Source organism: Genypterus blacodes, unplaced genomic scaffold (genome assembly GCF_046128005.1).
Source record: "Genypterus blacodes isolate CSIRO-AG114 ecotype Tasmania unplaced genomic scaffold, CSIRO-AGI_Gbla_v1 ptg000067l_1, whole genome shotgun sequence".
NCBI classification, from domain to species: domain Eukaryota; kingdom Metazoa; phylum Chordata; class Actinopteri; order Ophidiiformes; family Ophidiidae; genus Genypterus; species Genypterus blacodes.
This window is the reverse complement of record NW_027466879.1, coordinates 1,673,903-1,697,089: the sequence shown is the minus strand read 5'-3', so window position 1 is coordinate 1,697,089 and position 23,187 is coordinate 1,673,903. Positions and strand designations below refer to the sequence as shown.

Here is a 23,187-nt window from a genome sequence, read left to right as displayed (position 1 = left end):
AACTATTTAAGATAAGATAAGATCAACTATTTAGAAATAATAATAATAATAATAATAATTATAATAATAATAATAATGTGATTTAACTATAAAAAATAGTTGAAAAGCAGGAATTGTTTTCTTGCATGTCAGCGATTAATACAGTCTGTACAAAAAGTGTCAATTTAAATTAATAAAATAATGATAAAGGTCCTGAATGTGTTTTCGTTTAAATTAAGTTTAGTACGTAGATCTTCATAACAATAAACATTAAAACAAACAGCACAAAAAGTTTACTATCTTTATTTACAGCATATTAGATGTACAAAACAATAAAAAATATACATACATTTATCATCTAAGACAGGTGAAAAGCTCAATACTATTTTACAGGGCTTTTTTTTTCATTTAGTTTATTGCTGTTTCTCCAATCTCATCACTCCATGTTGTCTGGGAGCATCTGCAGAGTGAACAGTTGTCTTTGGTTGGTTCACACAGGACAAACGAGGATGCAGTCATTGAGCAGTTGCTGTTTCACCAATGCATGAAGCCACTGCACATCAGTTTTGGATGGTTAAAATTGTTTTCAGGCTGCCACCACTTGCAGCAATTCTGTACTTTATTGAAAATGTAGTTGCTACAATACAAAAGCCTTTCACCTAAAACTTTTTACATCATATACAAAACATTCATCAGAATAAATGCTTTTATGGCGTCACTACTTACATTGTAGTGCTATATGATTCCCGAGGAAAGCTCCGATTTGTGCTATATATTTTTTTATTTCTTATATTTACCTGTAATCTGTCAACAATTCACCTCTAGCTGTGACTGTAGCCTAGGTTATAACTAGATACACACTCTATACATCACTGACATTCAGTATATATCTGCGTTATCTACCATGTTACGCTCTCTTGACCGTGCCATTGGCTGAATTATCATAACTTTGAGATTTGAATATGTACTATGTATGATGATGATGATGCTGACGATTCAGACTCTTGTGTTCTTCAATCAGAGGAAAATGTTTGTCATATCTACTTCTGATATCTGCAGCTGGGACTAATTGGTAAATATCAAATAACTGGTTGAGCTCTGCTGCCCACTGGAGCCCCACTGTGTTCTTTTGTTCACACCTGTAAGGATGTAATTGGTCAAATGCTATAACACAATGCCAAATTGTTGTACTTCTTTTTTGGTTTTGTAGGAATATGGCCTTTGTGGTTGTAAATTTAATCCTAGAAATGTATAAACTGTCAGGTAAGGCAGAAAAATACTTTGGAATTTAATCCTGAGAAGGTTCCCTTAAAATGATGATGGTGGTCGGAGTCCTTATAAATCCTCCACATTTCCACACAAAGGGAGGAGATCCTGATTCCTGTCATGTCCTTATGTGTCTCTCATGCTCAGGTTTAAAGTTCCTGTTTCTCTTTAGGGTCATTTCTATCAGGTGTATCGTCCACTCTGGTACTGATCCATGTGAAAACAGATCTGGTCTAATCTGGTCAGTGGGTAAAACAGATGCAGTAGCCAGTATCTAATCTAAGTTTTGGTGAGAGTGTGTGTGTGTGTAACCATCCCGTCCTTATGGGCGTAGAAATCTCAGCACTTTGGAACGCAGGAACCGGATAAAGGATTTCGGGAACATTTCTCTGGACTCTTGTGCTGTGTAGTTGAAGAAGTTCTGTGGGTGGGCCAGCACATCAAACAATGCCTTCATCAGCTTCTTGTCCTGATGGGAAAAGGCATTGCGATTAAGAAACGCAAAGGCATTTAATGTCAACAGTGAGACCAATGTGAGCAGTGGATCGTATTTCTACAAGTCTCCAACAGAGGGCACTACAAGCTTATCAAAAATATGAGGTAATAAAGGATAGGAAAGTTTTAGGATGAGACAACGTTTACAACTCATCAAACATCAGTTAATGGAGATTTTGTTTACCTTTAGAATTTCCTGGTGATTCTCTGAGGCGTATAATCTCCCATCTCTGACGATGTCCTCTATGAGTTCTTGGTAGTCCTCTGCAACAAAGCAAGCACATCATCATCATCAGTCCTCAGTGGCTTGGCTCAGTCAGAGGAAGATGCATTATGAAACATCCTCTCTCTCTCTCCTGCTCTTACCATCATATGTAACATATGGGACCTGGAACCCTTTCCCGCTGTTCCCCTCGTTGGACTTGAACTGTATCCAAAGCTTCTTGGACCGGGAGGTGAAGGCGATGGGACGTTCGTAGGTCTGACAAGTCTCATAAGTGGTCACAGAGTTGGAGAGAGCTGTGGAATCACACAAACACCCACCATTACCAACTTAAGTTACACATACATATTGCAGTTCCTACTTGATTATTGTTTTATACTTGACACTGCTTTGCACACACACACACACAGACTTACAGCTCTTTCTCATAACTAAGTAGTCTCCACACTCATCCTCAATTGGCAAGAAGATTTCTGGGACCACGATCAGGATCCTGCGTTTGGGTGGCGGGTTGATGGTCCAGGTGCACTCCACGTTAGCAGGATAGTTTCCAGGGTAGTTCGGGGATTCGATGAACCCGGTAAAATCTCCCAACTCTCCCCCACAGTGTCGGTCTGTGAAGTGCCAAAAATATTTTTTTTAGTTCTCCATGGACTTACGTGAACTATCTGGAGCCAATCACATCATATCCTCAGAAGCATGATTGCATACTTTTACACTGCATGATGTTGGTGGAGCCATCAAAGTCAGTGGTGGTGTTGCCAGGACAGGCTGTGCAGTAGTTTTGCCCAAACTCCCTTTGGAATGTTCCCATGGGACATCGGATGCATCGGTGCGTACTGGTGTTGTAGTAGTGACCCGGAGAGCACTGGACTTCAGGGACCAAACACAACCACAGAGAGGGTGTTAGTGGAGGAAAGGCAAACACTCACTGCTGGATGGAAACTGTGGCTCCTCAGTTTGGGTGATTTTGATGTTTTCTAATCAGTGGGAGGATAACATGCTAAATAATTGCTGTCTCTTTTCTGTTGTACAACCACTATTTCATCCATTTCAAAACTGAATGTACACTGCATACAACAGCTACAGAGGGCAGCAGAGTTCTTCTCTTCACAACTGGTTAAAGAATTCTTGTATAGCTGTGACAACCAAACATGTTTCTGTTTATCTAATTTATTCTTTCTATATAATTTAAGAGACTCAAATAAGAAAGTTGACTCCCTCACCTTTGGTCTCACACTCCTGAAAGGTAACAGCACCACTCCGCTTGGTGACCAGGTTCCCTCCACATGGGAAGCAGGCGGTGCGTCCCACCTCTGGCTGGTAAGTTCCCAGTGGACACAGCAGGCAGGGGAGGAAACCGTTATGAGAATACTGACCTGGAGAACATTGACCTGGACACACAGAAGTCAGAACAAGGAGCTGTTACATACACTCTGCTGCAGAAAACTATTTATGGCCAGTAGAGACACTTTGTCCACCTCTGTGCAGCACTTGTGTGATCATGTGATGGAAAACAGGTCTGGGACGGCGAAAGAAAATGCATCACCCTCACAAGATAAGAGCTTATAGCTAAATCAAAGCTTAAGCAGATGTAACTGGAGTGAGGCCATGTCGCTTATCTCGGAGCAAACCACCTCTCACCAACTGTATCTCCTGGGTAACTTAAACAAACTGGTTGCCACTGGGAGTCTGCAGATAGCTCTTCTTGTTTAGTCTGTCAGTGAGTCAAGCAGAGGAGATGGAATCTGGAGCTCAGCCCCAAAGTGACTGTGATAACAGCAATAAAAGAGAGCAAAACATGGTGGCTCCTTTTGGCTTTTATTCAGAGCTGATAGAAGCCCAGAGTGCCTGTTGAATTGAAAGACATCTTGAGGATCTAAACCCAAGCTTCTTTGGCTTTACACAAAGCAGAACATCTGCCAGAGAGGGAGATCCTAATCCGGCCACCGCCGCTTCCTGCCTGCTTTAGATTCAGTTATCTACTTTTTCTCTTCTTCTGTGTAATCTTTGCTATTCCTGCTCTGTTTATTTCTTCTAGATGATTTTATATTTTATTACCTTTGCCAAGGAAGTTATGTTTTCAGTTGTGTTTGTTGCTCTGTTTGCGGGATAGCTCAAAAAGTTATGGACGGATTTCTCTGACACTTGCTGGTCAGGTTGGTCCTGTTAGAGTTTGGTGCTGGTCAGCCTGATGGTGGCGCTGTAATCACCACTCTTAATTTGGCCTATAACCCTTGAACTGTAAACTATAGAATCAAACTTCTTCCCTGGGTTCCTCAGGTCTATCTGCATTCATCCATATAGGCCACGCCCACATGGAACAAGACTTCCATCATTTTTTTCCAAAACAATTTTTAAACAAATGTCCTCCGACACGAGAATGGTGGACAAAGATGGACAAAAGTTTTGCTGATTTAAAACCCGTCTTACCTCCGCACTCTGAGATGTTTCGAGCCCCGACCACCTTTGAAACATCTCTCCCGTCTGGCGTGGGACAGAGCTCACAAGACATCTGCCCGTCTTCACCTTGGTATGTCCCAGCCGGGCACAGGACACACCTTCCCTGGGCGCCGTCGTGGTACATCCCAACGCTGCAGCTCACTAACAGACAGAGAGTCATGACACCAACATGAGTTACTGTTCCATATGTATCTCTGACTCTCACATGCATCACTGCACCTCTGTCTCCAAGAGGCTGTTAAGCTGTTTCTCATCGCTCTGATAGTATGGTAGTAATGATAGCATGGTGGTGTGAAAAATCATGTTCAGTATTCAAGCCAGAACTATAAAGAATGTTTACAACATGAAAATAAGGAGACGTCTGTTCTTGTGATCAATGTCAGAAAGGGAAAGACTACAAACACAGAGCGAGCAGACTGACGGTGTAAATCACAGACATGAATCAACAACTACAGACGTCTGCCCTCAGACTGCAGGCAGTGAAACAGACGTAACCACGTGGTGCGTTTACAATATAAATATAGAAGTTCGCCTGCGTGACAACTCCATTAAAGCTGAACGTTCATCCAGCTCTGATCTCAAACCAGAAAGGTAATGCAGACCTTCATTAACCACTTCACTGAACCGCATCTGTACATGAATGCGCCCATAAGAGGAGCAAGTTAACGACTCAGCATTATTCATGACTGTCTATGTCTAATCTATATATTAATCAGCACAGGTTTGAAGATATAACAGGAGAGGAGCTCCAGGGGTCCAGGTCACGGGGCCAAAGCTGTCCCTTCCCTCTCCCTAACCATGTTCTCCAGCTCGTCCTGGGGCGTCCAGGAAAGAAAACTTCCAACTAGATGAGATATATAATCCTTCCAGGGAATTCTGGGTCTGAGCCGTGGTCTCTTTGTGCCAGGAAAACCTTCCCAGAACAGAGAGGCGTCCAGGAAACATCCTGATTAGATGAAGAGCAGCCGTCTCTTCATCCTGCAGGGGAAATCTCATCTGCTCTGCTTGTATCTGTGATCACATTCTTACAATCAGGAGATCAGACTGCATGAATTATGCCGGCAAAATTGGAATTTGTAAAGTCAACATAGCCAGTGTGAAGCCCCTCTAACCACCAGAATCCAGTTTAGATGATTAGATTCAGTTTAAATGTTTCAAACTGATAATTAACATGAAGCAGACAGGATACAGTTGAATCAGTCTACACAAAGGATTTCCTCCTAATATTTATAAGCATTTATCTGGTGTCCACCGTCAGACTATCACCATACAAACACATCTCACACTGTAAACCCCTGTAAAGTGAACAGATGCCAGCCGTATGTCCAGTATTATGCTGTTTATGTTCCAAATGGGGCCGTGCAAAATTTCAGACAAAACCCAGAGCCCAACCTCCCTGCAGCTGCCTGTGTGTCTTACATCAGACGCGTCCTAAAACTTGATTAAGCACGGCTGAACATCAGAACTCTTCATGCAGTAAGCCATAAGCAGCCTGGCCTCCCTTTAAAAAGCGGAGCGGAGGAGCAAATCAAAGCCCATATCTGCCTCTTATCTCACAAAGGTGCAGCCGCTTGATTAAAGGGATGTTTCACTCTGGATCCTCCCATTCAGAGCCGTGCCTGTAATTAATTTGGGAAATACTGTGTGTGTCAGGTGGTGTTAAGAACTTGACTCGAAACCTAAAGCTGATCTCACACAAGAATAAATCAATTCAGCCGGGGCCTTTAGTCCAAAATGTGCCTCAGTAACCGGCTCCTTTAAGCTGCCCCTCTAAGTAGAGAAGCACTAACTTCTCTCTCAAAGCCGGACACACAAAAGCTTTAACGTAGCGCCATTATACGCGGCTCAGCAAATTGTTCGATTTTCCTCCAAAGAAAGAAAATGTAATTCTCTCAAGAGCAGTTCATTTTTTGCAGCCCATTGTTGATTCTGAAAGACCATGAGCCGCCATCGTTGCATTGTCTTCTAACAGCTTTTATTTGACAGAGAGGGAAGCAGTGAGAGAAGAGGGAGAGTGAGAGTGAAAGAAAAAAAAAACCTTGAAGCCTTTCAAATGCAAAGAACCAGTTCTATAGAGTCCTCGAATTGATGGCCCCAAAGAGGTTTAAAAGACCTTTCACCTCTATTCAACTCCTCAGTCTTTGCCTACTTGATGACATAGGAAAACACTACGGTATCACAGTGGTAAGGAGCTGAACCCAATAAAAGGGGTCAGGTTTCTGAATCCCCCCATTCTGCGTGGCCCAATCGCTGCTCGCGCCTATCGAGCCCCGGCCCAAACAGCTGATGCTAATTGATTCCCATGGTGTGGTTGAAGTCAATTCTCTTGAGCAGTTTAGTGGCTGGGGGTCATGCAAAGTGGCCGGGGGGGGCGGGGGATGGAGGAGGGGGGCGGCGCAGCACTCAAACTGCCATCTTGAATCAATAGCACTTCCTAAACATCTCCAAAGTTAAAACAAACACGCAAACAAGTTGATTATGACCATCAAAGAGACGCAAAACAAGAGGAAACTCGGCACTGGGGCGTCATCAGACCTGCTAACGGGCCTCCACAACTGTCAGGCTGCTTACAGACTTATCATAACAAGTGTTCACTTTTTATTTAACAGTACAAGCAATCCACAAAACAGAAACTGAATCCATTAATAACCTACATGAGACATATCAAATATAGATGTGACGGCAGATGAAATGTATGGCAGAAAGAGGACAAGCTTTCCAGAGAGCAGACGTGAGGGCGACGGCTCCCTCTGAGGCACTGAGAACAAGAACAAGTCCCCAAACTGGGATTTCAATGGAGTGGGCAAACTGAAAGGAATAAACTGCGCTCAGAGCTAAGCCGGAGCGGGAGGGGAGGGGAGGGGAGGGGAGGGGAGGGGAGGTGGGGGAGGAGGGAAAAATATAGCTCCTTTAAAGAGCTGGAGGTTAAGAATGCTTTTCAGCCCCCCCCCCCCCGTCCTACCCCCTACCCCCCTACCCAAATTACATGTCTGCACCCCTGCCATGGCTAATAGACTGCTGCATGTTGACCTGAAAGCTCGGGGGAGTTAAAGCATCAAGATACTCAACGGACTCTGGCACGGAAAACATAAAACCAACAGGAACAGTATGACGTCGTTTGTATGACGTCATCCCAGCATCTAAATGTCCCGTAAACACCAGAATGAGATCCTAACAGACCAACTGCAAATCCATTTATTAGCGCTATCATAGAAAGGGGAGTCACTCTAGGAGAGGGGAGGGGTTGAGTACTGTAATTCAGTGTCTTCTGTGTGTGTTTTGCTCTCCACACATTATAAACAGGATGCACACACACGTCTGTAACAGGAGATAACAGTGCACACTTTCACTTTCATCTCAGAAATGTAGTCCTTCCTCGTTTTTACATCAGCTTGATCGCAGCAGAAGCAGTCGCAGTCTAATGTGCATGAAAGAAGGAAAGACGATGGCGGTTCATCACATCACATCTTCAACACAGACAGATGTGTGTGTGATTTCAGTGCATGTTTACACGTCTGAAGAGAGTACAGCAACAGTTTCCTCTTCCTAATATCCAGACTCAGAGTGTGGATATTAGTGTGAGGCCCCAAACTGGGGCTCACACACACACACACACACACACACACACTCTCAACAACAGCCAGAGCAAACACACACACACACACAAACACCCACACGCCAGCCTTCAGCTCACAAACACTGACAATGTGCCGTCGCACTTTATGATCTCGTTCTCCATTACAGGTTGGGTATTAAAGCCGGACCGTCCTGCCATCGGCCGTCATGTTGGACTCTTATCCCGGGGAGATGCTGGAAGATCTCACGGCTTGCAGGGGCAAAACAACAGCCTCTCTGTTCTCTCTCTCTCCCCTGCGACCAGCTCATTACGCCATGTCTACACACCAAATATGGCACTCATCTGGCCAACACCTGCTCCAAATCCAATCATTAAACCAGCCTGTCTAAATATATCTCCCTGGCATGGACTATCTCAATTACTTAAAGACACGACTATGAGCCTTCTGTGTGTGTCGGAGCGAGTCGGAGCCGTTTCTGTGTAACAACAGCTCCACAGTAGGAAGGACTCAGTGTTTCCAGTGTTTACCTGTCTGAAGGATGCATGACCCCACCTTTTCCTCCGTTTACGGCATAAATTCACACACAAATACAAAATCCAGCAGACTTACCGCACTTCTTGCCCACCAGCACCTGTCCGGCCACACAGTGTCCTGGCAGGTCCGCCGGCTGGCCCAGGCTCTTGGCGAGCTCATAGTTGGACCCGGCGAAGTGAAGATGGAACTGTTCCCGGTTGATGGACTTCCTCAGGGTCCTGATGGTTTTCCTCAGCCTCTTCTCTGAACGCCGACGCACACAGCTCAGGTCACAGCTCTCTGCTGAAAGAAGCACTGCGTACCACAACTGTCCTTTTTTGTTTTTTGTCACACCACGACGAAGATTCTGACATGCATCCCAAAAGAATTCACGTAAACAAACATTCAGTCAAAACAAAGCCGAGGAGAGAGGAATCCTGGCCACCGTTCGTAGAGAAATCAAACCCTTGACCCCTTGACCCCTGTGACCCCACCTAGAGCCCACAACCACCACAGCCAAGTCAAAACAGGAGATACTTTAACAGTTTGGACTGTCGAGCAGTGACGAGCAGACAGGAAGGAAAGGATGGAGTTGTAGAATATGAAGCACAGGGTGACAACATGCAGGCAGGAAGCGCAGAGAGACCAACCTGTTACCTCCTCTAGGTTCACATCCAGCTCAAACTCAGCTGTGATAGAGGAGCCGTCCTCCTCGCCCGCCTTCCTGCCGTGGCGGCTGCGTGTCCGCTGGCCAGACGAGGTGCAGCGCAGGCTCACGTAGCTGAACTGGACGTTTTCAGTGAAGAAGAACCTGCTATCTGTGGACACGGGACACAACCCAACCCCCAGCACACGTCACACACACATAGACACACAGGAAATCAAAGAATTGTTGGAGACGAAACAGAAACAAGGAACTAACTTCATGCTGAATTCAATAAAGCGTTTTTGTTGAACATATGCAGACTGGAAAGCCGATAAAGAGGATGATGACGTCACCGCTCCCATTTCCTATATTTGGAACCTTTATGTGCCTTTACGATGACTATGATGAAGGATGTAACAGACTGGGGTGTTAGTCTGTTAACCTTAGAGTTGATTGACAGCTGAGTCCATCAAGAGGCTTTGCTATGTCTCATTACATCATCCTGTCCCTGTGCTGTGCATCCAAACCACATCATCAGATTTACATTCAAGCTACATTCAGGTCCACTTTCTCCTTTCTCCCCTGTTCCATGAGATGTTTTTTTTTATCACTAATGACATGAAAGAGTGTAATTGTGTTCCCTGTCTATCTGGGATCTAGATCTCAGCTTTGCAGGGCTTGTTAAGGAAGTTGTTTGGGAACCTCTGTACCTGAGTGTGCTGAGTTTAAACTCTCCTTCAGTTTCTCCTGACTTCGTTTTAAGTTGCACTTTGCGGTTCCAGACTTGAAAGTGGCCGTGGTCTTAATGCGAGAAACACCAAACGTTTCCAAACCTGCAGGAGAGAGGAAGAAAAAAGTCAATCTCACTATTTATGATCTACTTTACAACACATACACTCTTTAAAAGTGGAGAGATAGGGGCTGATGTCAATCTGGGATGTTGTGTACTTGCCCACACAAACCGAGCCACTGCTGTTCCTTTGTGTTTCATCCAAGCAGGGCAGAGGCATTCCACAGGTCACCGTGTAGGAATCCTCCGTCCCTGAAAACACACACGGGGCCGTGACACACAGACCAATGTTGACAAAAGTGAGGGCCACAAAAGCCGAGTCAGTGCGAGCAAACAGGCGGCGTGTAGGAACATGAAGCGCTCTTCAGCACGCCGACGTTACAAGACTCTTAACACAAACAGAGAGAGGACGACTTCAAAGAGGACCGTTCATTGAAAGATGAGAAATGAAAACTCAATCTCACAAAACGCTTGTTACACCTGCTTGAGGTGGATTATGTGGCAGGACAATAAAGAAGACGAACTGTGATGAAACAGACTTAGTTAGGATTGAAGCAGGCTGTGATGTTTAGTGTTATTGTTTCCAACTGTGGCTTCAGGGAGTCGCTGCCACACGAACCCAAATGTTGTTCCTGTACTTTAGGAACATGTGTGTGTGTGTGTGTGTGTGTGTGCAGGTGTAAATGAAGGCTAGGGTCTTCTTCCATATTGTCTACAGACTAAAATGACATCATGAGTTAATCCTTTGCCATAATGGGAGAATGAAGCATGAATGGAATGAGGAGAAGACTGGGAGCAGAAGACGAGCCTCCAAACCTCACAACACTTCCTGCAGTTGCCGCCAAAGTAAAAGCCTTCCATTTCTCATCTCTGTTATTAGATCATCTCAAAGTGATGTTTTGCTCCAACATAATTGTGTTGTTTAGCAGAGAGAATGTCAGTCAGCATTGTGCGCTGACTGGTTTCAGCGCTGTCGTAACCTAAAGGGGTCGGATGAAGCCCCCCTGCGCTGCTGGAAGGCTTTTAATAACAAATAACAAACGTCTTTAAAACTCTGCTTAAGTACAACAGATGCATGTTAAAGCTTACTTTACACTCCAGTAAGTAACAAACCTGCATTAGATTAGCTGGATTGTAAAATGAATGAACTCAGGCCTGTAAACATTCTAATTGGAGCAATTGACTCTAAATGACTGTGATTGAATGAATGAATCCTGTTATTCCCCTCCGTGTTTACATCTGACTCACTTAAGTATAGAAGATGAAGTGATTAGACGGAGACGCACAGAGGCTCCACTGAGGTTAGGGGAGGTGTATGTGTGTGTGTGTATGTGTGTGTGTGTGTGTGTGGAGATGGTTGGAACTGACTCACCACTGCTGATGTGAACTTGGGACTGGCATGTCAGGAAGCAGCGGTCTCCTCCCTCCTGCTTACTACAGTTCAAGGTAGGTTTAGAGGGGGGGCTTGGAGGTGGGAAACCCTCAGCCTCTAGATAGAAACCACAACAAAACTCCAAGGTAAAGAAGAACACTTGGGATAGCAACGGGAAGGAGAGAGCACGAGAGGAAGAGAGGAGGCACAGAAAGTCCAAATCCAGCATCCTGATGGCAGCAGAGCCTCAAAAACAAGTGAGAGAGAATTAAAGAGAAAAGAGAATAGAGCTAAAAGTATCTCCTGTTTTTGCCCCCCCAAGCTTTTTCCTCCAACATGTGGGCTGTGATATATGATGTCATGACTCTTCTCCACACACTCAGCAGTCGCTCCTCTGATGAACGTCGAGGCGCTGGCTTACCAATGCAATCCTTTTTGTTCCAGTGTAGCTTATAGCCGGGATGGCAAAAGCATTCAAATCCTCCCATGGTGTTCTCACATCCCTGCTGACAGCCGCCATTGTTCACGCTGCATTCGTTTATGTCTGAGAGGAAAAGGGGAATTATTACAATCATTCTTTTTGCCAGAGTGCCCTAATGAGCAAAGACTCCTCGTTGTAAACTGTGACTTTGTGCAGCTTAACACATCTCCACTTTGCACAGTTATGCTTGTGCTGTTTGTGTATCCCCCCTCACACACACACACACACACACACCCCTTAGTCTCACCTCCACAGTGGGCCAGTCCATACATGGTGTAGCCTTTGTTGCAGAGACATTCAAACCCACCGGGGGAGTTCACACACGTGTGATCACATGTCCTCTCAAAAAAACACTCGTCTACATCTGTAATCAGAAGCAGGCAGATGACATAATAGCGGGGCAATCAGTGGCAATCTTCATTAAAAGGGATTTCCCACCCACACGCACTTTAGCATTTGATCTTCACACTCCACAAAAAAGTGAGGTGAGCGGCGCTACATCAGGCGTCAGGTAACAGAGTGTTAGTGAGAGAGAGTGATTGAAGGCTGCGTTTCATCTGAAAGCTTTACAGTTCAAGCTGGATCAGATGATACGGATCTGAATCGAGTGAACTTGGGGGTCAAACCCATAAATGTAACCAAAATGAAAGAATTGAAGTAATGAATCCTTTAGCGTCATAATGCGACTCATGAATGCGTGGCGATGTATAGATCATAGATTATAACTCTGATTGTCCATGTGCTGTATGAAGCACACTCAGTAATGTTTGAACATGGGGATGACATATTGTTAGCGCATCTTAAATCTATGTGGTCAAAGAAATGATGGATTGGGCCTTCAAGCTTTACAAAAGTACAGGAACGAATAAGAGTTCTTGTATCAACACTTGAATGAAGCGGCTGTGGTGTGATGTGTTCCAGCGCTGCAGACTCAGGAACCGTCTCTACCTTGGCAGGAGCGTTCGTCTGTCAGCAGCTTGAATCCTTTCCTGCAGTTGCACTCGAAGCTGCCAATGGTGTTTCTGCAGAAGTGCTCGCAGCCGCCGTTGTGCAGCTCACATTCGTCGATATCTGCGGGGGCACAGGCCAGATGCTGACAACGCTTTAGCAAGATTTGCGACAGAAATGTACGGAGCTGAAGGGGAGAGACGGAGAGAGAGAGAGAGAGACGGAGACAGAGACGGAGGTAGGCGGTCTGACCTTTGCAGGTTTTTCCATCGGGCTGCAGCGTGAAGCCCACTGGGCAGCTGCAGCGGACGCCTGTGGATGTGTCTTTACAGGTGCAGTCACAGCCGCCGTTGTTGACTGCACAGGTCTCTGAAAGGACGAGACACAACACACTGCAGGTCAGCAACAATAACACAGATTTTACACAACTATTCCATGATGCAATACCTAAAACACAAACAACTACTATGTCATTGTAAACAAACTTGTTGCATGAGAATCTTGAAGAATCACAAACTTAAATCAATATTTACATTTGCCAGCAGATAATCAGGTGTGATCTCACTCGTCCGGCTCTAGGATGTTGACTTGAGTGACTCATCCAAACACATTTTCATGCACTTAATACTTCATGTCATTGAGGTTTTTATCTGTGCTGTGATTAAAGGCAAAAAGCTATTAAACAAGTTAGGAATTGTGGGATGTTTCACTATTTTCCAACCATTTTCAGGCCTGGAAAACCACTGCTTTCCCAGGATTTTGCACACTTGTTGATAAGGACATATGTGTAAATGATTGTTGTGTAAGTGTGTATCACTTGTGCGATCACCTTAAGCCTTTTGGAAACTTTTTTTTCATACTTTCTATGGTGTACATTCATACATTATCCATGAGGATGATGACCTGGAGAGTCCTTCACCCTCACAAGTATCATTTCTATGAATCATATTCCAGGGAGGATATTCTCACCAGTATCACACAACAGATAAATACTAAATACATGAAGAAAGATTCACACTCCGCCCTCCCAGATGGAAGGAAAATGTGAAATGTGCCACACTGTCACAAATGCATATTTCCCGGGGTGAGAAAGCCAGAGTGCGGAGTCATTTCACAGTTTGCTCAAAAGGCCGAGGAATGCCTGGGTTTACTCGACGTTGGTCCACTGGCCTGTTAAACACTCCTGACAGCTCCACACACTGTCAGCTAAAACATTCAGTTCGCACAGGGAGGAATACACAGTTACGGTTGTTGGCGGCTCCTTTCTTACCCATTAAAAGCCTTCGCTTGACCCGTTTGTCCACTTCAGTGAAGGACGTGGCGTTGTGGTCGGAGGAATCGGTGGCGGCTTCATCTCGCTCTGCAAAACAAATCACTACATTCACTCACAGCAGGTGGGCAGATGTACATTTAACCACAGATTCCCTCTTCTGCCATCCCAGTTCAAGCAGGCGAGCACCTCTGGGTGTCGGCCTCGGTCACCTTTCCACCACCTGCTGCGTGTTTACACTTGCATTATCCAGGCTGCAGTGTGTCTTAGTGTGCGGCAGATAAGGCAGCAGATCACTGAAGGCAATCCGGAGACAAACTGGCAGAGATATGCTCAGACCTCACACACACACACACACACACACACACTGCTGCTGCTGTGAGGAGAGATACGGCCCCGGTATCTGATGGCTGATCCTTATCATTCATAACTACAGTGTGGAAACAAATGCACACTGTCAGTGGGTCATGTTTTCATTTTCAGGGAGTTAATCTTCATATTACTGAAGACACAAACTCCATCTCAACCTGGTGCTGGAATGTACACAGCTTGTTCTTTGTGTTTTGTTCTATTCTGACCAGTAACTCAACATGAACATGAACACACTCACAGCTCTCACTCATCCCTCTCTGTGATGAAACCTTCTGGATACTGCAGGACTCTCACCTGTTTACATTTTGCATTGTCATTTTGAGACGGTCCCTTGCAGCCAGCAGCAATTTAGAGACGGCCAATCAGAGTCACGGCTCGTTTGGTCTCAGCTCCCAAAACAAAACAGGCTGGAAACTGCAAACTTACTTACTGAAGAGAGCTAAATACTGGATGATGGAACAGGCAGAAGTAACAGATGTGATGGAATATGAGGATGAGTTGACCCACTCACCCACACACGACCTCCTGTCAGGCTGCAGCGTGTACCTGGCGTGACACCTGCATATGGGGCCGTGCTCCGTGTCCTCGCAGGTGTGCTGGCACCCCCCGTTTCCATGGTTACAAGTTACTACAGGGCCAACAACAGCATGGCACCGTGAGTCAGATAATCAACGCATTATAAGGCAGCTGTGTGTGTTCAGGTAGGTGTGTGGTAAAAGGTTTGTTCACATACAGATGCAGCCTCTCTGGTTCCTGGCCAGCTCAAATCCCGGGCGGCACTCACAGGCCACGCCACCTTTGGGTGTCTCTTTACAGATGTGGGCGCAGCCGTGCTCCTTGTTCATACAGCTGAGGCCCTCTGAGAGAGAGAGAGAGAGAGAGAGAGAGAGAGAGAGAGAGAGAGAGAGAGAGACACAATGAAGCTCTCCCACGGTGCCTGGCTGGATATACACAAAGGCACTCAGAATGAGAGATTAGTTTGGCATCATCAAACACTGTGGCTGGCCACTGGTTCAGTCGCCTTATAGGATTCCTGGTGCAAAATGAAATTCTGTAACCAAAGTGACCCGGACAACAACAATTCTCAAACGTTTACACAGATGGGTCACAGTTGAGTCGATGTGTCCGATGGATGTAACAGGTATGACACCAGCTGATGCTTCTGAATTCAGGTTAGAAGAAGAAGAAGAAGACTAAACAAAGGTTTGTTCTGACCCCCACTTCAGTCGATTCAATGGACTCAGACTTGGAGCTGCTTTTCTCACAGCATGAAGCTGCTGCACATAAAGGCTCAGACACAGGAGCTGTCTGACCTCATGCACTGCCAATACTTAGGACTGTGTGTGAGTGTGTGGGACTTATTTCATAGAACAACTCAAATGACAGTGACACTCTAAACCGCTTAAAAGCTCAAATTCCCAAACTTTCCCTTGCAGATGATGCTGTATTCTCCTCCTATCAGCATCTGGGTTACTTCCTCCATCTAAGAGATACGGTTCAGATGCACACAGGGATGTTGGCTCCTTGTTGTTGACTCACCCACAGAGCGATGGATGCATGTGTGCTGGTTGTCGCTGAGAAAGAAGCCGTCCTTGCAGCGGCATTCATAACTGCCCATCGTATTGACACACGTGTGTTGGCATCCACCGTTGTTAAACCTGCATTCATCCACATCTATGGGAAGGAGGAAGGAAGGACCAATTAAATTTAATAGATAAGTCAAGTCAGTCGATAAAGTTAGCCAATGAGATGTACAGTATCAGGCCGTGTGTGTGTGTGTGTGTGTGTGTGTGTGTGTGTGTGTGTGTGTGTGCGTGTGCGCGGGTGTGTGTGTTTGACAAATGCACAGCCCATCTTACCCAGACAGTTGTGTCCATCGTGAGCTAAATTAAATCCATCGTGACAAGTGCAGCGATAGTTTCCTGGTATGTTGTTGCACTCGTGTACACAGCCACCATTGAACTCCAGGTCACATTCATCAACGTCTGAAATGGTAAACAACACAAACCGAAAACCAACAAGGTCAAATGAGAAAGAGTTCAATCTTCCACCAGACAGACTCTCATCCATACTGAGGACAGTTTAGCTGCATTGAACTACAAGGATCTAAACTGTCTGACCCGAGTGTGTTGTTATGACTGATGATGATGATGATGATGATGATGGAGGAGGAAGCTTCTCACCTTCACAGTCTTTTCCGTCCCCTTTAAATCCTGCTTTACAAGTGCACTTGTATGAGCCTTGGGTCGTCTGACAAATAGCATCGATGTGACAGCCATCACTTCCCTCTGCGCAAGGATCTGAGGAAACCCACAGCAGTTTTACCAAAATACCTGCACACAATCCAAAATCCCGATTCTGGAAAATAAATTCCGTACCATAAACTCACTTCATCTTATTTTGGATTGTTAAACATAAACTAGAGCAGCAAACAAATACACACACACACACACACACACACTCAGTCACTCTCATAGAAGCCCACGGCAGGACGTTTGAAAAGTTCATAGAAACCTATGTGAAAGTTAATAATTTACATAACAAACAACCCCCTGTGTTGCAAAGTAACCTGCATTTCCATATGAACGCTGATTTGATCCACACAAGCAGTTGAAGTTAATAATGTAATGAGGAAAATGAGGAAAGTTATAAAGTCATCGACGGGGAAACAACAAGAGCGCACTGAAAGCGTGCGTAAAAAAGCTCCAAGAGTGGAGAACACAACACACACACACACACAGAGGGAGAGAGAGACACACACACTCACACACACTCACTCTCACACACTCACGGGCATACTCAGTCCCACCTCGATTCTCTGGACGTGCTGCGCTTTGGCGACTATTTAACAGGAGCAAAAACAAACAAAAGTCCCTCGCAGCCCAAACAGCTCCCATGGTGATCTGATCCACGTTAGAGCTCCTCAACAGGACGCGGACGCACTGAAGCCGTGACCGAGCGGCCGCCTCATTTTCATTCTAGCCTGTCAATCTGCCTCACAAGGGGGTTTTGAAAAGAGAAAAGAAGTGTGTGTGTGTGTGTGTGTGTATGTGTGTGTGTGTGTGTGCGTGTGTGCGTGTAAGGGAGCGAGAGAAAGAGCGCGTGCGTGCGCGTACATGTGAAAGAGAGCGTAAAAGCAGAGCTGGATCAAGTGCGCATAGTGGCGCGCGGAAAACCGGAAAAACATCCCCACGTTTAAACACATTAATGTCCACGCAGCTTAGATCAATCCGCCTCTACTCAATGACAAATCCACCCAGGTAGCATTCTATATTAGAAAAGAATGCTTTAAGGTTATATTAAGATAATAAAAATACAATTCGAACAAATAAAAATTGATTAATGTGCTATAATGTGCCTCAGAATTGTTACACTTGCAGAATTGTTTTGTCTCTGTCGTGTCATTTAATTTTGTGCTGTATTCCTGTGGGTCGCGGTTAGAATTGAGTTGAATTTAAGTAAATTGACGCTTCACGTCCTGGTGTAAAGATTCGTCCCAACGTCAACAAACAACAAAGTTTTTATTTCGAAAGGTCAACCCGGATGTATACTTTGCGTCTTTGTTAACTTGACTTCATTTAGTTGTAAACACTAAGTTCATAGAAATCACAAACTCTCCTGAGCTTTAAAATGAGCCACTATTCGACAAAATAATGAAAAAATAATTAGGTCCAGGGACATCAGCCATCTAAACGTTTGACTTGTCGAAAAAAGGTTTGAGGGAGCAAAACATAAAATATGATAGCAAGAGAACGTGGTTGCTAAGCAACACAGTGCAACACTTTGCTCCACGACTCTGATGCGTCTATTACCGTTGAAAAATTGCGACGTCACGATTCGTATACTTCTATTCGCTAAACTGCATCGCATCAACCGAGACAGATGGAAACACAGAACACACGAAACAGCAACATCGTCTCTTTGGAATCCGGCGGCACAAACACCCCAGAAACCTTATTCAATTAGTTTGAAAACATATTTTCACAAAATGCCTCTAAAATATTACTGAAAGCTGATGAAGTCTCCAAAGTAGTTTAACAGCAGTTTAACTTCAAGTCTACGGTTCACGTTAACAATCTTTTTCCCGATGTCTCTTCGTACCTGCTACTTTACCTTTTCCAGCACAGAAATGTACGAAGTTGACTGCAATCTGTCCAACTGTTAATTCATATTTTGTCATATTAGGATTAAATGTCCCGGGTGGCCTTTCTGTGTGGCTCTTGAGCACCATCTAGTGGTAATAAACAGACATGAGTTTTATTTAAAGGTTTATTTGAATGACAGAGCAGAGCTACTGGCTGTGGTACAGTATACAAAAAAAGCATTGCGACATCTACATTGCATGTTCAAAAAGGAAGTGCACAAAAATAACAAGACTGAAAGGTTCTACCAGTTATCTCAAAGTGTTTGTAAAAAAAAAAAAAAAAGGTTTTGTAATAAATAAAAATAAATTACACAAGAACCATAATGATAAGGTCAGGCAACTCTTAAGGCACATCTCAAAAACCAAAATGTACCTCACAAAAACATATGGCAACTCCCTAAGGACAAAAAGAAGCTTATTTTCCAGCTCAATAGGAAGCAGCAATACTCCTTTTAATAAGTCATAAAACGCATTCAGCATTCAACTACCCTGCCGCAGAAAGTTTCAGCAATGTGCCGGAGCATTGCCGGTCGAAGCAACCGTTAGACACCATAACCAGTTTGAGTAAGACAGTATGCATCATGGCTAGAAATGTGCAATCTGAGCATAATTTTAATGACGTATCTTGGAAATACCGTATAACAATTACAGACTGAATTAGAAAATGTAAATTATTGCTGAAACAAAAAAAAGATGCTTTTTTTACAAGTCAGTTTGGTTGAGGCGGTACCATCTGAGGCTTTGATGGCAGGACAAAGAAACCCTCGGGATTTAGGTCACTTATCACATTCAAAATGTCTGCATAGTCTGAACTTTGAGAATGGCTCCTGAAGATAAACAACATCAACAGTCATAAACACATTAACAGCTTTTTCAGGCAAGAATGTAGAACATTTGTCACGTGTAACTGTAAAGTCAGTTGTTGACCATAAAGAGAACCTCACATCGGCATCAGCTGCCAGTAATCACAGACCTACGACAGCACAGACACCAAGGCCGTAACAAAGCACCTGCCTTTCCCTGCTATCACATTTTCCAAAGACTCGAGCACACACACGCACACACTCACGGGCTTTAAACGCCTTACGGAACTTGCATTTGAGAATGTGAAAATGTGATTAAACTTGGATAAGATAAGAAAAACTGGCTTAGAGTGAGAAGTTAATTCATTCAGCACCTTTCAGAACTGCATAAGTTTTGTACACAAGTAGTGGTTTGCCATTTCTGTACTTTAAAAAAAGGTTCTGATGGTCCAAACCAGAACAACAAAGTGTATTTACAAAAGCCATTTTTAAAAAAAACATTTGCTTTACAACAAGTGTTTTCATTTCATTGGAGGCTGTACAAAAGAAATAAATTACTCGTTATTCCAAAATTCAGAGAAGGAACTACATGCATGTCTGTCCACATCTGTCGGTGAATCTGCACCAACTGACACGGAGCAAATTAAAATGGAGTGTTTAGAAGCCACAGAACATCGCCAATGTTAAGCTGCGAAAACTCAGCAATCTCATTTTCACACATTAAAATTCATACAGGGCTGATGTTCCCCGTCCTCTCCAAAAGGACAGACTGACTGACTGACACTGGTACATAAGGAGATAACAGACATGACAAACATTACAGCGACGTGTTGAAGAGCCACTTCAACACAGAGCAGGCTGGTGTTAGAAATAGCTGGTGTTCCTCATACACACACACACACACACGCACTAACAGTTTGACAAATCAGGAAGAAAAAAAATAGTTTCGATATGTATGAAAAAGTGTCAAAATATTTACAAATCTCTGATCACTTAATACAAAACAATTCAAAAATCAGAAATGGAGCCTCAGACCGAGAGAGTTTGCTCCTCATCCTATAAATAATACGCTAATGCCCGTAGAAAGTTTTTTTTTTTTCTTTTTGCTTTTATAAAAAAAAAAAAAAAAGAGAGACTCAACTCTATACAAAATACTCGTGAAAAAAAAGTGGAATATTGAGCAGAAAACAGAACCACCTAATCTAAACTAATCTAATGGGGCGAGTGGATGTGGAAAGTCTGCCACTGGAGACAAATCCAGGTGATGCCATGGATAACCCTGAGGGGGAGAACAACAACAAACCAACAGAAACAATCACCAGGTTTCCTTCACTTCCTGTGGCAGAGGAGGTGGGAGAGCATCTGGGAGGTGTGCGGCCACTTGTGTGGACGATAGCGTCTTCTGCTTCTTGGAGCTGCAGCAGGGCTTGAAGAGTCGAGGGTCGATGATCACCTCTCCAAAGCGACCCTTATAGACGATCCCACAGCAAACCTTCTGCCTAAAGAGGACACAGCTAAAGTTAGTCCACAGATTAAAAAGACAAACACTTATAAAATGGTCTCCTAGTTGTCAATCACAGAGCCAACTAATGAGACCAACTGCTCACCTCTTCCAGTAGGAGCGGTCCAGGAAAGAGAAGATGGAGGGAGTCGTGCGTCTTTGTTTGGACTCCATGTCTGAGCCGTCGTCTGACTGGTTGCTGTAGCTCGGTGACTGGGAGGGAGACACGCTGGAAGTTGTGCTGTGGGCATCCGAGTCTGCTTAAAAACAAAACAAGAGATACAATTAGCAAACAAAGCTCGGTGGAATGACTTTAAAGAGCCATTGTTGTCCTAGGAAGGCACGACAGTGACCAACAGTATCTGTATGCTTATCAGACGCCATTTGTACTTTGCCATTAATAGACCAGAGCAGCATGAAAGACACAACAGACAGGTGCAGGCATGGAACTCCAGACCACACACACACACTTTGACCTAAAGAACCAAGACGCTTCTACACAGACTTCCAGACGCACACAGGCTCAATTACAGGCCACATAAAACGCTAATAAATACTTACTCTGCCTCTTGAGCTTGTGGAGCTTCTTTAGCTTGCTCTTCCTCTTCCCATCGCTGTTCTTGATCTTCTTGGGCTTGGTCATCTTGAAGCCTGGTCCAGCTCTGGCATCCACCACCTGCACCAGGTCACACAAATCACAGGGTGAGCATAAGGAGGGAATATGCCAGATTCATCAAATCAAAGCGGTGACTTAACGCCAGTATCACTTACGTGGTTCCAGTTCTTCTTGGAGCCGTGTGGCAGCTTCTTCCATCTCTTCACCAGCAGCACACAGGCATTGCAAATATCGCCAACACGATCTTCTGACAGGCTTTAGATACAGAACACACACAAATTCAAACACCCTTCCATCCAAGATTAAGATCTTACTTCAAACGCCACCACTACAAAGCTTTTCTTACCCGAAACACAGCCTGAAAGTTTCCTCATATCGGCTGCTGTCTGTGAACCGTGAGCTGGAGGACTTGGTCTTGCAGATGCAGCAGCCATCATTACTCCGGTAGATCTTAGACTTGTGGAAGCCAAACATAGTCTGTTTGCAGGTTGATGTTACGACAAAAACCTGAAACCGAAGGTAGGAAAAATCAGTAAAGGTCCCAGTCTGCGGGTGGACACACACACACACGGAATCGTTCTATTATTGAAAAGTGGGCGGTCCCTACACATACACGGGCAAATATTTATTAACTTGAATATTTAAAAAATAATACATCCGTTATGTATTTAACGTAACGTTCACAAATAAGTGAAAAGGTTTAAAACTAAACGGCACCGTAAACGTTAACGCGTTCTGCGGGTTTCCTCCAGGAATTCCAACACTAAATCGCGGGAAGACCGAAGTGCCCGAAAAAACATTCAGCCCAGCGGAGAAATACGCTTTAACCACCGGCTCGAACTAAAATGTTGCACATTAAAACCGCGCAGTTAACTTTAAACTGTAAACATTAACACGGTCGCCAGCAGTCACGCTCAAACCGAAACTCGCTCCTAAACCGGCTGCGTTACGCTACACGGGCTCGGTGACATGAAATGACCCGCCACCATCACCGACAACGATACTCACGGCGCTATTCTTCATATTACAACAGAAACACGCCGCATGTTACGGTGTATAAACCCTACAGACTGCGAAGAAGACGCCGCCATTACATACCGGCGAAAATGTGGCGTTGTTGTGGGGCGAAGTGTCGAATGAGAAGCGCGCGCGGCGGTGCTTTCTGAAGTGAACAAACAAAAAGCTACCGAGCTATACCGTGAAACTGAGAAACACGCGTGGAAACGTTTCACGTGGTTGATAATTTCACTCGGTTCGCATCGCTGGTAGGGTTTGGTTAAAACACGAAAGACTGCGTCGTGTCCAGCCTTCCCTTTAAATTCAAACTTTTGCCCGCTAGAGCGCCAAATATGGCCCATTGTTGTTAGCTGTTAGCATGCTAGCTAGCCAACTTCGCTACCACGCCACGCTCTCGTTCACTTCCACGTTATCCCATTGTCGACTACGCTCATCTTCGTAGGTTTAACAAAACGCGCGCGTCAGGTTACGATTATTACAACATTAAGAGCAGACATTTCACACAAAACCAAACAGTTACCTTTCGTGAACGGAAATCGTACAGAAGGAAAATAACTGTGCACTTACTGAACAAAAACTTTGAATCTTCGCCGTATCCTCACGTACTGCGCATGCTCTTACTACACTGCATACAGCTGCCCATTAGAATGTCATTAGCATAAAAACACGGAATGAAAGGCGTGCACGTACAAAGACCATATAAGGACAGC

The 23,187-nt window shown here is 44.5% G+C and overlaps 2 protein-coding genes across 6 annotated transcripts; both read right to left on the bottom strand.

The window, feature by feature from the left end:
• Positions 1-266: 266 nt before the first annotated feature.
• Positions 267-17,442, bottom strand: scube2 (signal peptide, CUB domain, EGF-like 2). 3 transcript variants are annotated; one of them, XM_076155654.1, is made up of 23 exons: positions 17,206-17,442; positions 16,580-16,696; positions 16,256-16,381; positions 15,936-16,070; positions 15,130-15,255; positions 14,908-15,024; positions 14,025-14,114; positions 13,007-13,123; positions 12,755-12,877; positions 12,054-12,170; positions 11,747-11,869; positions 11,326-11,442; positions 10,116-10,205; positions 9,874-9,996; positions 9,168-9,335; positions 8,614-8,817; positions 4,397-4,567; positions 3,190-3,357; positions 2,675-2,836; positions 2,380-2,577; positions 2,107-2,259; positions 1,925-2,004; positions 267-1,714 (listed from the first exon to the last, which is right to left on the bottom strand). In XM_076155654.1, exons 1-23 carry the CDS (start codon positions 17,291-17,293, stop codon positions 1,568-1,570), a joined length of 3,060 nt encoding a protein of 1,019 aa, XP_076011769.1. In that variant the 5' UTR covers positions 17,294-17,442; the 3' UTR covers positions 267-1,567. The 3 variants fall into 3 exon arrangements, with proteins under 3 accessions (XP_076011769.1, XP_076011767.1, XP_076011770.1); XM_076155652.1 differs by having other exon boundaries at positions 8,614-8,820; positions 17,206-17,441; XM_076155655.1 differs by lacking the exons at positions 9,168-9,335; positions 9,874-9,996; positions 10,116-10,205; positions 11,326-11,442 and having other exon boundaries at positions 8,614-8,820; positions 17,206-17,438.
• A 1,404-nt stretch (positions 17,443-18,846) lies between these two features.
• On the bottom strand, positions 18,847-23,130 carry sinhcafl (SIN3-HDAC complex associated factor, like). 3 transcript variants are annotated; one of them, XM_076156250.1, is made up of 6 exons: positions 23,045-23,130; positions 21,807-21,967; positions 21,616-21,715; positions 21,406-21,520; positions 20,951-21,104; positions 18,847-20,842 (listed from the first exon to the last, which is right to left on the bottom strand). In XM_076156250.1, exons 2-6 carry the CDS (start codon positions 21,932-21,934, stop codon positions 20,659-20,661), a joined length of 681 nt encoding a protein of 226 aa, XP_076012365.1. In that variant the 5' UTR covers positions 21,935-21,967; positions 23,045-23,130; the 3' UTR covers positions 18,847-20,658. The 3 variants fall into 3 exon arrangements, with proteins under 3 accessions (XP_076012365.1, XP_076012367.1, XP_076012366.1); XM_076156252.1 differs by having other exon boundaries at positions 20,951-21,101; XM_076156251.1 differs by having other exon boundaries at positions 22,998-23,056.
• Between the last annotated feature and the right edge of the window lie 57 nt (positions 23,131-23,187).